The sequence below is a fragment of the Mobula hypostoma genome, chromosome 21 (assembly GCF_963921235.1).
Source record: "Mobula hypostoma chromosome 21, sMobHyp1.1, whole genome shotgun sequence".
In the NCBI taxonomy this organism is placed as follows: domain Eukaryota; kingdom Metazoa; phylum Chordata; class Chondrichthyes; order Myliobatiformes; family Myliobatidae; genus Mobula; species Mobula hypostoma.
The window spans coordinates 49,129,129-49,146,883 of NC_086117.1; the positions used below are offsets into that span (position 1 = coordinate 49,129,129).

Consider the following 17,755-nt stretch of genomic DNA (forward strand, 5'->3'; position numbering starts at 1 on the left):
CAGCCATTCACAACGTTCACTTACAGCGGGTTCCTGCTACTTGCGTATTTTCTTGATATGAGCAGCGGCCAGTTATGACAAGTTCTGTAAGTTCATGCCAATGTTTGTATTAATCTTGGTCTGACAGACCAGTGGCCGTTTATCTATCTCATTATGATCTTGCACCCTATTGCCTACCCGCACTGCACTTTTTCTGCATTGTACCCCTTTATTCTGCATCCTGTTACAGTATTATCTTGTTCTACCAGAGCTCCATGCACTGAATTGATCCAGATGAACAGTATGCAAGGTAATTTTTTCACTGTACCTCTGCACATGTGATGATAATAAACCCAATTCCAATTTTGAAATCAACATTTCTTCCTTTTTTACACTATTCCGAAATATTTAATAAATGCAACGACTAACACAAAACTCTAATTTTAATAATGAGTTGCAATGTGATAAATCATCATATTATAACTGAATTGTTGATTCTATTCATAGAATCACAGAAAGTTACATCACAGAGGCATCCACTTGACCCAGCCCCCCCCCCGCCCCCCCCCCGTGTCCAGGACAGAAAGAGATTTTAGAGTAATCCCAGTTTTCAAGTCTCAGTCTACATCTTGCTGACTGCAGCTTTTCCAAGTACACTTCAAATGTGGTGAAGGTTTTTCCACCTGCTCAAGGGGTGTGCTCCAGATTTGCATTCATCACTGAGTGAATGGATTCTTTTTCAACTTCTTTTTAATATCTGCTCCTCATTATTACCCTTTCTGCTGAAGTAAACAGGTTTATCTACTCCTCCCTGAACAACCATCTAGCAACCTCAGTCAAACCTCCCTTAGACTTCTTCGTTCCAAAGAAGACAATAGAACATATAGAACATAGCACAGTACAGCCCAGTACAGGCCCTTCGGCCCACAATGTTGTGCCGACCCTTAAACCCTGCCTCCCATATAAACCCCCACCTTAAATTCCTCCATATACCAGTCTGGCGGTCTCTTAACCTTGACTGTCTCTCTCATTCCACAGCCAGGCAACACCACCCTGAATCCCTTCTGCAGTATCACTGACACAATCACTTCCTTTCAAACAACGTGTTTGTCTTTGACTCTTTCAAAACTAGTTAACATTTGATCATTCCGGGAGATGGTGTTGAAACAGAATATTTTCCTTGCGATTGTCTTCCTTTCGTAACTGAGATGTTTAAGGAAGTCTTTCAATATTTGAGACTTTCTATGCATTCAAGATCTGATTTCTGTTTTTTAGGTTAGCAGTCTGTCATAAATTTCCTCACTCTTGTTACTATGAGATTTTGGAATTAGGAAGTAATTTGATAGCCTCTATTAGAAATGATGGTTCCTAAGGTTGTCATAGCCAGGGGTGGTAGTGGGGATAAGCTCCCGCTACCTGTAAAGTGCTCCAAATAGTGTGCGTCTCTAACAGCCTCTGACAACCAAGTCCAACTCTTGGCCTTCACGTGTGGCTTAGCTATTGGGCTCGGCAGAACTGTTTCTATTGACAAGAGAAGGGGCAAAGGTGGACCACTGTCGCCTCAAAAAAATCAGTTGCTTCGGACAGGTGGGGCTTGACAGCCTTGGATGGCAGCCCGTCTAAGAAGAAAAACTCTGATTTTAAACCTCTGCTGCCTTGCAGCCATACCCACCCATGGGAAAGTCTTCGGGAGTAAACTCCGAGGAGGAAATCCGGAGCCGGGTTCCCTGAGGCAGTTTGATGTTGTTTACAACTTCACCCTGGCAACCCCTGCGACGACACTGGTGCCAAACTGTATCAGCGCTTGCCCTTCCCTTGGACTACATCAGTGACGTGGAGATGGGGAACCCGCTGCAGGGGCACAGACGGTTCTTCAAACCTTCCCACCCAGGCTTGCACCCTGGAGAGGACACAGTCCACCGGAGGCACAAACACATGATCCTCTGGGATCGACAGCTACTATTAGAAATTATGTATAAAATAAAATTTTTAGTGAAACAAATTCTAAAGCTGCTTCCAGAGATGACTCTCCCTCCTTGGTTCCATGTTAAAAAGTTCCAGAGTTGTGCAGCCCACAAGTGAAAGTTGGTGTCCACTACTTTGTTCATGGGGTTTTGGCCATCAAGTGAAGCCTGATGGTCCAGGAGAGCAGAGCATCAGAATATTTCATGTCATAGTGAGGGGAATTTCTGTTTCCGTTCAACTTTTCTTCAGGCCATCCCCATAGATAGTTCCTGTGCAAGATCACGAAGGAAGGCAGATGATTTTTCTTTGGACTTCCTATCCATCTAAAATGCCTTGTTGTAGCTTGTGAAGACCTGATAAAAGGCCTTTCTTACCAGAAATTCATTATCATTATGTATTTCTTCTGGTCACTTGGGAAGGTAACAGTCTTAATTTTTTTAAATTTAGGAACACAGCCCAGTAACAGGCCCTTCTGGCCCAGTGACACAGGTCTGTCCAATGACACCATGTGACCAATTAACCTACTAACCTGTCCGTCTTTGGAATGTGGGAGGAAACCAGAGCACCCAGAGGAAACACATGTCGTCGCAGGGATAACAAACAAACTCCTTACAGATAGCGCCTGGGTCGCTGGGTCGCTGGTAATGTAACAGTGTTACACTAACTGCTATGCTACCGTGCCGCCCCAAATATGATTCAATTTCAAATATAAATTAATAGAATTTCATTTGACACACAACATGCAATAGTCTGAAACTGGTGCTACAGGAGCACGGAAATAATGGAAAAATGTTAGGCAGCATTGTTATAGAAAAGTAATCATAACATACAGTACTGAACATCTAATGGCGTCAGAGAGGACAACCATTCATCCTGATTCTATCATTTCTGCACCTCAGCAAAATCATTCTTGGTGTTACCACAATAATACTCCATTCAAAATAAACGTAAATTCCATTGTACCTTTCATTACAATAACTTGGCAAGGTCAAACATCAAATAGAAATGCTGGATTAACTTTTCACAGGTTCATGGCTAACCAATCTGCTGTTCAGCCTGATGTGATTTCACAAAGATTTTATTTTCGAGCACAAAGGCTTCACAGCCACGAACATGTGAAATATTTCACCTATTTTTTTACCTGCTCCTAATCTGTAATTTTTGGGTAAGTAAAACATTTTTGATGTCTGAAACGTAGGGACAAAAACTACTGGTCTTAATAAGTTTGCTATTTAGAATTTAAAATCTATGCTTAATGCTTGTTGTGAGAATTTTTAACTTCCCACTGAGGATCTTGTTTGACTGACACAACTTCCACTAAATTTACAATGGCCACTGGGAAATAATTCCTTCTATATCTCCATTGGAATAAGTGGTCCTGGCAGTATCTAGCTGTTACAAATTAACTATCCATTCATCGACCTGTTGTGAGATTTTGGCAAAATAAATGTGACAAATTTTCTGGTTCAAAGGTGTCTAATAATATGAAAAGAAGGACTGCGCAGTGCAGGTTCAATATAACACTGATGTCGCTGGATAATTTTAACATCCATAATATGCTACCTACTTTGTAAGCAAAACTATCAAACACTTCTATTCTGTCTTGGGGTCATGATAACGTCTGGGTTATATTATTGAGTATAGGAGCAAAGAGGTCCTTCTGCAGCTGTACAGGGCCCTAGTGAGACCACACCTGGAATATTGTGTACAGTTTTGGTCTCCAAATTTGAGGAAGGATATTCTAGCTATTGACGGAGTGCAGCATAGATTCACGAGGTTAATTCCCGGGATGGCAGGACTGTCATATGTTGAAAGATTGGAGCGACTGGGGTTATATAGAAGGATGAGAGGGGATTTGATTGAAACATATAAGATTATTAGGGGACTGGACAAGCTAGAGGCAGGAAACATGTTCCCGATGTTGGGGGAGTCCAGAACCAGAGGCCACAGTTTGAGAATAAGGGGTAGACAATATAGAACGGAGTTGAGGAAAAACTTTTTCACACAGAGGGTTGTGGTTCTGTGGAATGCTCTGCCTCAGAGGCCAATTCTCTGGATTCTTTCAAAAAAGAGTTAGATAGAGCTCTTAAAAATAGTGGAGTGAAGGGATATGGGGAGAAGGCAGGAAAAGGGTTCTGATTGTGGATGATCAGCCATGATCACAGTGAATGGTGGTACTGGCTCGAAGGGCTGAATGGCCTACTCCTGCACCTATTGTCTATTGTCTATATCAATAACTGATTTAATGGGGTGCATTACATCAAGGCTGAACTGTTGCTCTGGAATGCTCTTCATAACCCTAGCAGGATGTCCACAAGAAATTTATAGCCAAATACTTTTGAGATATGGAGGCTGCCAATTTATGCACACATGCTCCTACAATGTGATGGCAAGGTGAACATAATAACCAGGTGGTGTATTCTGAAAGCTGAGCGTGGGGGTTAGATACTAACCAGGGCAGCAGAGATCATTATTTGTGTTTTTTTTTGAAAAAAATAACCATAGGATCTTTCTAAAACTTCCTGAAGGAGTAAATAAATCTTCCACGTAATTTCTCCAGAAGACACCATCTTTGACAATGCAAGCACTCCTCTGTTACTAAACTGATTGCTACCCTCGTCTCTGAAGTGAGGCTAGAACCCATAACCTTCCACTTGGAGCATTGCAAGTATGAAAATAACTTTCATGGGCAGGCATGACCAACACATTTCAAAATCACTGCACAACACCATAATGCTTTCAGCTTAGACAGGTAACATCAGTACTAAAACTTCATCTAATTCCCATTGGTTACATCCCTTCTTTTCAATCAAAGGTTCAGGTTTGGCTGGTGCAGAGAGCCCTTTGGACGTCTTTCTCCTCACACCCGCCAGGTTTTTGAGACGCATCTTTAGTATAACTTAATGACTATATCCTGATTAAATGTCTGGTCATTTTGATTGAGATTGAGCTTTTCAATAAAAAAGATCTACTTGTGCATGAACAATCAACCAAAGTAATGGAATAGTTTAAGTGCAGTAAACTCCTCAGTTTAGAAGGAGCTGAGAATTACACTTTACAGCTCCAAGCATTGCTGTAAACATCCTGTCCTACAAACAGAATGTGCGTTTTAATGCCAGCACCTCTCTACAATATATCAGAGTGCACACATGAACAAACAAGCTTCCATCCAAATGACACCTCATCAGAATCCCCGATGAGAAAGCTGACAACACAGCTTCTGCCGTTACACCTTCCTCGCTGAGAAGGCATCGCCGACAGATGGAGTTTCAACCAAAGCTGAATCTTCTTTTAACCAATGGGCGTTCCATCATCAAGTTTCACCTTACAACCCTGAATTTGCTGGTTCTGAGACCATGCTAATTGGCGATTTACAAATTGCAATTCACTCACCCTGACAACACTCCCAAAACAAGATTAAGCATGAAGAAAGAGCCGATGACGATCAGAGGAATGAAATACAGCCAGTTCCATGTGTTTCCCGAGGCATCATTGGCCTGTCAAATAAATAAGAGAGAGAATGCCAGTGAAATGAGAGAACAGGCAAGCACGTTTGTGTAGGCAGCTCATTTTGGCTGCAAAATTAATTGAGGCAAAAGTAAATAAAGTCAAACACAATATTCAATACAGATGAATATGTGCAAAGTATTCTTGTTTTGTTAACTATAACCAGATACCCCACCTCATTAGATATTGTTATAATTAGACCATTTAAATGCAACAAGCCACTTATTCTTTGTAATGTCTAAAGTTATTTGCATTCATTCCATAAATATAATGACTGAAGGCCTTTCATTCCTTTGAGCAGAATACATTCCAATCCTAAAAAGTAGATTTGATCACTGTGCAGAACCAAGTCTGTACCATTAACACAGCCTTCTTTTCAACTTGAAAAGTCACAGGAAACTCAAGAAAGAGTGCAAAAGAAGCCTGGAGTCCCTCGAACACAACCCCCCCATTACAGTCGGCCTTATCTTATCAGATCATAGCCACGCTGATTGCTGGCCTCAAGTCGATCCTGCCTGACCCTTGTGAACTTTGATTTTCTTGATCTCAGTTTACACACACTCAGTGTCATTCACAACTCTACTGGGCAAAAAATTATGAAGATCCACAACTTCATCGGAGACAAAATACCTCTTCATTTTCGTGTTAAAGGGATACCTTTTTATTCTGTCTAGAACTTCAGTTCAAACCAATGGAAATACAATCATAATATTGAGGCCTCCGTTAGTCTTGCGAGACCATGGATCTGAGCCTGGAAATTCTTCACTCTCCAGGGCACAGTTCTGGGCAAGGTTGTATGGAAGACCAGCAGTTGCCCATGCTGCAAATCTCCCCTCTCCACGACACCGATGTTGTCCAAGGGAAGGGCATTAGGGCCCATACGGCTTGGCACCAATGTCGTCGCAGAGCAATATGTGGTTAAGTGCCTCGCTCAAGTACACATCACGTTGCCTCGGCTGGGGCTCGAACTCATGACCTTCAGGTCGCTAGTCCAATGCCTTAACCACTTAGTCACGTACCCACATGCTCACTACATACCTTGTCAAAATCCATCAGATACAGATGCATTTTAATGAGATCACCTTCAAGTTTCTCAACTTGAGAGTTTATGTCCAGTTAGCTGAATTGTTTACTATAAGATCACCCTCTCCTCTTAGAAAATCTCTTTGAGCTTCTTTGTAGAGGTAAACAAGAGGATGAATGGGGTGGGGAAGTGGATGTTGCCTATATGGACTTTAGCAGGACCAATGACAAAGTCATGTGTAGTGGGCTAGTCTGAAAGGTTAAATCATATGAAATTCAGGGAGACACAGCTAAATGGGTTCATTGTTGTCTCATTGAGAGGAAGTAGAGTGATGGTTGAAGGTTGTTTCTCATACTGGAGGTTTCTGAATAGTTTTGTGCGACAGGAATCGGTGCTGTGATCTTTGTTTTTTATGTCAGCGATTTGGATAAATTTGCAGATGATACAAAAATAGAAGTATCATAGATGGTGACGAAGCCTATCAAAAATTACAGGGGGATCTTGATCCAAGGATGTGCCAAGGATTGCTACTGGCTTTCAATTCAGGTACATTAGGAGTGTTGCATTTTCACAAGTCAGAGTAGGACTGAAACAGTGAATGGTCAGGCTCTGGGAAGTGTTGTGGAACAGAGGGACATGACAGCATGGATATATGGTTTGCTGAAAGGGAGGTGAATAAGGTATTTGGCATATAGGCCTTCATCAGTCAGTGCATCAAGTATAGGAGTTGTGACATTATGTTGCAGTTGTACAAGATGTTGGTGGGACCACACTTCTATAGCTTTGGTTACCATTTTGTAGGCAAGTCATTGGTAAACCAGAAAGAACAAACTTATGACAAACAAGAGAAAATTTGCAGATCTGCAAGTCTTGCTGAAGGGTCTCGGCACAAGTCGTCGACTGAACTCTTTTCCATAGATGCTGCCTGGCCTACTGAGTTCCTCCAGCATTTTGTGTGTGTTGGACAGATTTATGAGGTCGCTGCCAGCAGGGCTTGAGGGCCTGAGGAGGAGACTGGGCAGTCTAAGAGTTGTTTCCATTGGAGCACAGGAGAATAAGGGAAGGGGAACTAAATACTAGAGGGTATAGGTTTAATAGGAGCATTAAATGATTTAAAAGGATATGAAGGGCAACTTCTTCATGCAGAGGGTGATCAGGTTATGGAATGAGCTGTCAGAGGAAGTAGTTGAGGAAAGTAACTAATATTTAAAAAACATTTTGATAAGTACATGAATAGGAAGAGTCTGGCGAGATATGGGGCGAATGTGGTCAAATGGAACTAGCTTGGGCACTATGGTCAGCATGGACAAGATGGGCTGAAGAGCCTGTTTGCATGCTATATTCATCTATGACTCTAAACAATATAGCAAATCTTCACCGCGCTAACAACAAAGACAGATATTTCCATCCTTAATTAAGGAGGTCAAATGCCTTTGGAATGGTATGGCCTCACCTTACACATGCTCCCGAATTTAATTTTCCATTAGCCTTGCAATAAACGCCAGTGTTCCCTTTTCTATCAAATTACCCACAAGCCACTTTAGCTTATCTCTTGTATCAGGTCATCCAGATCTCCCCTGTTATTGTGATTGGTATCTGTCTGTCTCGGAGGACAATGAGTAATGATCGTCATCATCTCAAGCCTGGGCTGAAGGTATGGAGATCCTGAGATGCACTGTTGTCAAGATCTCCCCTCGGCCTCACCAGTGTAGTCCAAAGGAAAGCTTATGAAGCAATATGTTTGGCACCAGCTTGGCTGCAGGAGCTGCTGGAAGAATGTTCAATAACGTCCAGGTGCCTTAGGGCTCCACTCCGGATTTGCTGTCTGGGTTCACTCCCATAGCCTTCGTCTCTCCCGAGGCTGCCCACAAGGCAGTGGGGCTATTTACCCATAGCTGGGGACCTGGTTCACGAGCACCAGGGTGTGTCCACACACCTGAGCCTGTGTGCTATGTGTGCAGGGGCCAGATCTCCTCTCCGTCCTCTGAAGTTCAGCCTGAGTCCGAAAGAAGTTCAGCTTCTGTGTGGCACCAGCGAGGAGACACCACGTGAGGCTTGCTGTTGGAGAGGCTTTGTGCTGGAAGGGAGAGACTGACACATTCAGCTCTCCCCTGTACCAACATTTAATTGTCAGATCATATTTTCCGATTCTTCCTGTCAAAGATGATCCCCTACATTAAACTTCATCAGCCACATTTTAACCCACTCATATAACCTGTCTATATCCATTTAGTTCTCCTTACATCCTTCTGACAATTTATCATCCCACTTTTTCATGCATCCGTAATCTTAGTCCTTGTATCTAAATCATTGATCGTTCTATAAGCAGCAGAGATATCCCACTGGTTAAAGTTTATCAACCTAAACTTGATCTGTTTATTCCAACTCTCTGCTTTCAGTCAGTTAACCAGCTAATACAATGCTTGCCCCTATCTAATTAGCAAAATCCAACTGTACTATGTTTACTAATTCGTTTCAGTTTACACTGTTGGTTACAGCCTCCAAGAAATCTAACACAGTTGCCAAACACAATTTCTCTGTCTAATCCTTTAGATAACCAGTTCCTATTTCTTAATAAAGGATTCCAGCATTTTCCCAATACTGATGCTAAGATAACTGGCCTAGTTGTCCCTTGCTTTCCCGCTCCAGTGTTCCTGAAAAGCTGTGTTACATTTGCTGTCTTCTAACCTCTTGGGACCATTCTAGAAACAAGTCCATCCCAACTATTAACCGCCCATTTACACTAATCGTAATTTTATTCACCCCACATTCCCTTAAGCTCTCCCCAGATCCGACCACTCGCCTTCACATTTGGTGCAATTTACAGTAACCAGTTAGTCTGTAGACCCACGCATCTTTGGGGATGTGAGGGGAATTCAGAGTACCTGGAGAAACCTATACAGTCACCAAGAGAATATCCACAGACAGCGTGGGAGACGGTCAGGACTGCAATTGACTCATTGGTATTGTGAGGCAGCAGCTCGACTAGCTATGCCACTGCACTGCTAGTATTTAGTCCATTTTGTTATGACTACACAATATAGATCATAATTCATATGAAACATGCCCTGACAGAAGGCACTATCCTCAAGCAAAGATGTTATAAATGAATCTATCTTCATTAATGTTCCATAAAACTTTATATTAAAATTTACAAATTATGAGCAATCATATGCAGTGTAGGAGCATAAACAGCTACTGTCTTTGGCAAGGAACCATCTTTTAAAATTAAAATATATTTCACTTTAATACAGAGCTCATTAGTTGAAGAAGGAGCAGTTTTCGGCTGAGGCTGGCTGAATCTAACAGACACAACCCTTGATCGCATTACAGTAATGTGAAGATTAAACATTCTGCTGAACCGATTCAGTTACTGGAAAAGGGCCAGAGTCAAAGGAGCAAGTAAAAGGTGAAGACATTTCAAAAGTGTGGAGAAAAATTTTCGTCATGAAATGTCTCCAAAGTGTTATGATGGTCTTTTGACATACAACGATTTATTCTGACATTGAGTAAATTATGGTTTCGCATGGGAACAGTATCCTCAAAACTTCAATGAAAAGTGCCAATGCAGCAAACCTTGAATTTCATCTGTCAGTCTTCACCTTCAGCTTCCATCACCAAAAAGCCCTTCATTACTACTTCCCTTTTTGTCCTGAGCTCTTCAGTTTATGGAAATCCAAAGGGTTTCTACAGTTATGTTAGTGGCAAAAGAATAGTGAGGGATAAAGTTGGTCCCTTGGAGAATCAGAGTGGACAGCTACGTGCGGAGCCAAAAGAGATGAGGGAGATTTTGAACAATGTTTTTTCTTCTGTATTCACTAAGGAGAAGGATATTGAATTGTGTAAGGTAAAGGAAACAAGTAGGGTGGTTATGGAAAGTATGACAATTAAAGAAGAGGTAGTACGGGAACTTTTAAGGAATATAAAAGTGGGTAAGTCTCCGGGTCTGGACAAGATATTCCCTAGGACTTTGAGGGAAGTTAGTGTGGAAATAGCAGGGGCTCTGACAGAAATATTTCAAATGTCATTAGAAACGGGGATGGTGCCGGAGGATTGGCGTATTGCTCATGTGGTTCCATTGTTTAAAAAGGGTTCTAAGAGTAAACTTGGCAATTATCGGCCTGTGAGTTTGATGTCAGTGGTGGGTAAATTGATGGAAAGTATTCTTAGAGATGGTATATATAATTTTCTGGATAGACAGGGTCTGATTAGGAACAGTCAACATGGATTTGTGCGTGAAGGTCATGTTTTGATGAGGTTACTAAGAAAGTTGACGAGGGTAAAATGGTGGATGTTGTGCATATGGACTTCAGTAAGGCCTTTAACAAGGTTCCACACGGAAAGTTAGCTAGGAAGGTTCAATCGTTAGGCATTAATATGGAAGTAGTAAAATGGATTCAGCAGTGGCTAGATGGGAGTCGCCAGAGAGTAGTGGTGGATAACTGTGTGTCAGATTGGAGGATGGTGTGTAGCAGTGTGCCTTAGGGATCCGTACTGGGTCCAATGTTGTTTGTAATATATATTAATGACCTGGATGATGGGGTGGTAAATTGGATTAGTAAGTATGCAAATGATACTAAGATAGGTGGTGTTGTGGATGATGAGGTAGGTTTTCAAAACTTGCAGAGAGGTTTAGGACAGTTAAAAGAGTGGGCTGAAAGATGGCAGATGGAGTTTAATGCTGAAAAATGTGAGGTGCTACATTTTGGTAGGACTAATCAAAATAGGACATACATGGTAAATGGTAGGGCATTAAAGAATGCTTTAGAACAGAGGGATCTAGGAATAATGGTGCATAGTTCCCTGAAGATGGAATCTCATGTGGATAGGGTGGTGAAGAAAGCTTTTGGTTTGCTGGCCTTTATTAATCAGAGCATTGAGTATTGGAGTTGGGATGTAATGCTGAATTTGTATAAGGCATTGGTAAGGCCAAATCTGGAGTATTGTGTACAGTTCTGGTCACCAAATCATTGGAAAGATGTCAATAAGGTTGAGAGAGTACAGAGGAGGTTTATGAAAATGTTGCCTGGTTTTCATCTCCTAAGTTACAGGGAAAGGTTGAACAAGTTAGGTTTTTATTCTTTGGAGCGTAGAAGGTTGAGGGGGGACTTGATAGAGGTGTTTAAAATTATGAAGGGGATTGATAGAGTTGACATAGTTAGACTTTTTCCATTGAGAGTAGGGAAGATTCAAACAAGAGGACATGGGTTGAGAATTAGAGGACAAAAGTTTAGGGGTAACATGAGGGGGAACTTCTTTACTCAGAGAGTGGTAGCTGTGTGGAACGAGCTTCCAGCAGAAGTGGTTGAGGCAGGTTCGATGTCATTTAAAGTTAAATTGGACAACTATATGGACAGGAAAGGAATGGAGGGTTATGGGCTGAGTGCAGGTCGGTGGGACTAGGATAGGGTAAGAGTTTGGCACGGACTAGAAAGGCCTAGATGGCCTGTTTCCGTGCTGTAATTGTTATATAGTTATATGGTTATATGGAAATATACAGCACAGAAAAAGGCCCTACAGTCAAAATGGGAAGAATGTACAAGCTTTCTTACAGAGGACGCTGGAATTGAACTCCTAACACTGATGCCCCAAGCTGTACTGATGTTGTGTTAACCGCTGTGGTGCCGAGGCACCCTATTACATCCCTCTATTTCTTCCTATTCCTGTTGATATGCATCTTTAATGTTATGACTGTACGCTTCTAACAATGCCTCTGGTAGCATAGTCCATATATCCACTATCCTTTGCTTATCAGATCTCAATTAAATATTTACCCTTTCACCTGAAACCTTTAAATTTAGACCCACCATCCTTGGAAAAGGACCTTGACTGTCTACCCTATCTGAGCCCTTCATGATCTTATAAGCCTTTATAAGGTCATACCTCAGCTTCCTACACCAAGCAATGATAAACCCAGACTAAAGTCCTCCAAGCAACACACATCAAAGTTGCTGGTGAATGCAGCAGGTCAGGCAGCATCTCTAGGAAGAGGTACAGTCAACGTTTCAGGCCGAGACCATTCGTCAGGACTAACTGAAAGAAGAGCTAGTAAGAGATTTGAAAGTGGGAGGGGGAGGGGGAGATCCAAAATGATAGGAGAAGACAGGAGGGGGAGGGATGGAGCCAAGAGCTGGACAGGTGATTGGCAAAAGGGATATGAGAGGATCATGGGACAGGAGGCCCAGGGAGAAGGAAAAGGGGGAGGGGGGGAAACCCAGAGGATGGGCAAGCGGTATAGTCAGAGGGACAGAGGGAGAAAAAGGAGAGACAGAGAAAGAATGTGTGTATATAAATAAATAACGGATGGAGTACGAGGCAGGGGTGGGGCATTAGCGGAAGTTAGAGAAGTCAATGTTCATGCCATCAGGTTGGAGGCTACCCAGACGGAATCAAAGCTAAAGTCCTCCAAGCCAGGCAGTTTCCTGGTAAATCTCTTCTGCATTCTCTCCATGGCTATCAAATCCTTTCAGCAGTGTGGTTACTAGAACTCCACACAATATTCCAAGTGCAGCCTAACCAACTTCTTCTGCTGCTACAGTTTGATAAACTGGTGAATTATTGTCATATATACCAAGGTACAGTGAAAAAACTTTATTTTGCATGTCATCCATGGAGCTCATTTCATTGCAACAGTGCACTAAGGTAGTACAAGGCAACACAATCATAGAATGCAGAACATAGGTAGCTAGATGGACAGGTACTTGATTGAGTCCAAAGGAAATTACAGTGTCACAGGAGCATTACAAGTGCACAGACACAACTATTAGAAATGAAGTAGAAAGAATAAAAAATAAGTTACCACAAACAGTCTAACAGGAAGAGGTCATCACTTTCCCTGCTATAGGTTGATTCATTATAGAGCCTAATGGCCGAGGGTAAGAATGACCTCATCTAACACTCCCCAGAGCTGCACAGTTGTCTTAGTCTATTACTAATAGTGCTCCTCTGTTCGGCCAAGGTGGCATGCAGAGGGTGAAAAACGTCTAAAGTTGCCAGGATTTTTCGTGGGGCCTTTTGTTCTACAACAGCGTCCAGTGTATCCAGTTTAACTCCTGTAACAGAGCCAGTGTTTATAATCAGATTATTGAGCTGTTGGCATCACCTGTGTCCCATTTACAGAGAAAGAGCGGTGCAAGTTAGATAAAAAAGTGAAAGATCGTAACAAAGGTTCAAAGGTTCAAAAGTTCATTCATCATCAAAGTATACAACTCTGAAAATTTTCTTTTCCAGATAGCCATGAAACTAAGAAAGAAAAGAACGTCAGCTTGATCAACTCCCAAATCCCTCTTCCCTACACAAAAAAATGAACAAATACGGAACAGCCAAATCCCCCTCCCCCGCACACAAACAAATGAGAAAGAAAGGGTGGAAAACACAGGATTACAAAAAACTATATTACTGAAAAAGAGTCCACAGTCCAAGTCCACATCCAAAACGCAGAAAACCTGGGCAACATTCTCCGTCTCCGAAGCAGAGCGATCTCACCAGCGATAAAAAGGCAGTCTCCTGTCTCCAGCAGCAGAGACAGCAGAGAGCTCCCCCAGCGATTAAACAAGCAGGCTGCCAACAAGGTCAACAAGGTAGACGGTGAGGTCAAGAATCCATCATATTATACTAGGGGACCATCAATTGTCTTATAATAGTGGGACAAAAGCTGCCCTTGAGCTTCGTGATACGTGCTTTTAGTCTTTTGTACCTTATGCCCAATGGTAAGGGAGAGAAGAGAAAATATCCGGGGTAGGTGGGTTCTTTGAAATTGTCCGCTGCTTCACTAAGGCAACAAAAGGAGTAGACAGAGTACATGGAGGGAAAGTTAGTTTCAGTAATGTGTTGAACTGTGTCTATGTTGCTCCGCAGTTTCTTGTGGTCATGGACAAAGCAGTTCCCATACAATGCTGAAATTCATCTGGATAGGATGCATTCTATGAATGCATTGATAAAAATTGGTGAATGTCAAAGGTGATATGCCAAATTTAAATGCAGTGGCATCTATATGGTTGGGCCAGGACAGGCTATTTGAGATTTCACTCTTGCAAACATGAAGCTTTCAACCCTCCTGACTTCACTATCGTTGACATAAACAGGAATGTGTGCACCGTTCTCCTTCCTGTAGTAAATGACCAGATCTTTTGTTTTGTTGACATTGAGAGGAAGGTTGTTATCTGGGTGACATCATGTCACTAAGCTCTCTATCTCCTTTCCTTACCATGGCTCATCATTATTTGAGATACAGCCCACTATGTTGGTGTCATCTGCAAAATTAGAACACAATCTGGCCACAAGCCATGAAGAAGAGTATAAGACTGAGAACACAGCCCTATGGGAATCAGTATTGGGCAGAGGTGTTGCTGCCTTTCCTTACTGATTGTGGTCTGTTGGTCAGGAGATCGAGGATCCAGTTGCAAAAGGAGGTGTTGAGACCCAGCTCTCGGAGTCTGGAGATGATGTCTCAACTCTTATACTCAGTGCCCCACCAATGAAGACAAGCAAGCTAACTGCCTTCTTCACCATCCATTCCAGCTGTGTCACAATTTTCAGGGAGCAATAGACTTGTACCCTCCAAAAGGACCACAGCATAGGGTTTGGAGACTTGTGTGCCTCAGCGACCCAGACAGCTATGTTAGCTGGAGTTAGGGCTTTATGCTTTGGTTCTTGGTAGGGTCACTCATGCCAAAGGGTAGAGGCCAGACTAAGAGTGGTCCACCAGACCTCCAGGTTCGGGGGTTCATCTCAGGGCTAACAACCCTGGATGGTAAAACAAAACTGGTACAGAAACAGCAATGAAGACTTAGAGTAATGAAAACTGACCTACTGACACAATGAAGAAAGCACTGAACACTGCTAGAGATGGAGGATCTTCATTGCTAGTCTAAATGCCAGCAGCATAACAGGCAGTAGGAATAGACTTGTACATTAAAATTCCCCTGTATATCAATGCTTCCAAGGTCCCTGCCATTTACTGTGCATGTCATGCCAGTAGAAGACATCCCAAAATGCAATATCTTCCACTTATCCAGATTAAGTTCTATCTGCCATCTCTTTACTCACCTTTCAATTTGATTTATGTCTGTCTGTATCCTTTTGCAACCTTTTCCTTGATCTACCACTCCACAATTTTTTATGTCAACAGCAAACTTACGTATTAGGCCACAGATACTCTCATCCAAGGCATTTATATATATGGCAAATGACAGAGGTCACAGTAGCAATCACTGCTGTACACCACTTTTTACAGATTTCCAGTCAGAAAATCATCCATCCACCACACAGATACATTTACCAAAACAGATTGGATCTCATATGCCCTAACCCTCACAATCAGCTTCCAGTATGGGATCGTAGTAAAACTCTTGCTAAAGTCAATTATACTATATTTACTACGTTGCCATCAATTTTATTAACAGGCTGCTCAAACTATTCAGGTGTATGATGCAAGATTTCACCTGCACAAAACCACGCTAACTCTCTCAGATCAGTCCCTGCCTTTCCAAGTGACTGTAATTTCCTGGCTTATTCCCACTGCTCTTCTTCAATGTGGATCAACATTATCCACTCACCAGTCTTGGGGTTCTTCATTCTTGTTTAAATGTGCGGCAAAAATCTTTGTCAGAACCCCCAGAGATCTGCCTTTGCTTTCCATAGTGCCCTGGGATAGACTTCATCAGATGGGCAGGTAGCTGGTCTTTCCTTTTCCTTTGCAGATGCTGCTCAACCTGTTCCTCTAGCAATGTATTTTTTGCTCCAGATTCACGTGTAGGTTCTCACAAGTAAAACTGTGTGAAGTGTTTTATGTTTAAGCAAAACTGTAACAAAAATCACCAAATCCCTACAAATCTCTCTCTTTCTCTATCTCTCTTTCTCTCTCTGTCTCTACCTCTATTTCTCTCTATCTCTTTCTCTCACTCTCTATCTCTCTCTTTATCTCTATCTCTCCACCCCTTCTCTCCATCTCTTTATCTCTCTCTCTCTCTCTCTAACTCTCTCTCTCTAGCTTTCTAACCCTCTCTCTCTCTCCCCTCTCTCTCTCTCTCTCTCTCTCTCTCTCTCTCTCTCTCTCTCTCTCTCTCCCTCTCTCTCTCTCTCTCTGTCTCTTTGTTTTCTATAGTGCCTTGTGATCTTGTGATGGACTTCATCAGATAGTTGTGTTGCTGGATGGTGCAGTTCGTTGAACCAGAAGGGCCTATTCCACATTGTATCTCCAAATAGATAAATAACTACCCTGGGGATTTGTGAACCACAATACCCCTCAATATCTCCAAAGCTTTCATAAGGAAATGAGCACGGCAAATTTTTTTTTTGGGTGCCTGGGGTGTGAATGAAGACAAATACATTAGGAGAGTTCGAGAGGCTCTGAGAGAGGCATATGTATATGCAGGAAATGGAAGGATATTGATATTGTGTAGTCAAAGAGATTAGCTTTGTAGGCATTTGGTTACTGATTTGACAAAACATTGTGGGCTGCAGGGCTTCTCCTGTGCTGTGATGACTTTGTGTTTTATGAGACTTCAGATGCTGGTCTAGGGTAATGTAATTGCTGGAAACGTGCACAATTCACAGCCACCAACATCGCTGGGGTTCACTTTAAGAGGCTTGTCTGACATGACGACATAAATATGTGAAGTATTTTTACCATGCTTTGTGTTCAGTTGTTGGAGTTCAATAAAAGAGCTGTTATGGTTTCTCTTAAACATAAAATGCTTCACACAGTTTTATTTGCGACAACCTACATTGGTGACCCCGATGGTACAGGACAATTCCAGGGTTATTGAACACGTCGGCCAAAGCAGTCGCTTTGAAACTTCCAGAGTTTTGGGAGCAAAATGCCATCGCTTGTTTGTACAAGCCAAGGCGCAATCTGCTCTGCGAGAAACCTCCGCCAACCACCAAATATTTCCAGGTGGTAGCATCGCTCAGTAACTCCACAGCTGTGGAAGTGGTGAGTTGAGGAGAACAGCCGCCTGAATATGATAAACACTGATCGCTGAAAACTCACCTTTTACAAGCGTTTGGACTATCGGAGTCTGAGTGTGCCAAACAGTTGCTCTCCTTGCCCAATCTTGGCGATGCTGAGCTGTCAGAGCTAATGGACCACATGCTGTCTCTCCTTGGAAATGACCATCCTTGTTTTATTTTTAAAGAACTCTTCATGCAGCAAATGCCTGATCAAGTTCACACAACCCTCGCTAATGCACCCATGATGGACTACAGGGAGCTTGCTAAAATGGCTGATAGTCTACACTCATCCGGGCAGAGGCACCTCATTCCTCCTCTTTTCTCTAC

General features: G+C 42.4%; 1 protein-coding gene across 3 annotated transcripts in view; it reads right to left on the reverse strand.

Annotated features, from left to right (window-relative positions):
* LOC134359997 (probable voltage-dependent N-type calcium channel subunit alpha-1B) overlaps positions 1 to 17,755 on the reverse strand; it is a 910,000-nt gene that overhangs the window by 356,716 nt on the left and 535,529 nt on the right. For all 3 annotated transcript variants that reach the window (XM_063073960.1, XM_063073961.1, XM_063073962.1), the window contains one exon: positions 5,338 to 5,441. In XM_063073960.1, the coding sequence (XP_062930030.1) occupies positions 5,338 to 5,441 (104 nt within the window). The remainder of the gene's footprint in view (positions 1 to 5,337; positions 5,442 to 17,755) is intronic.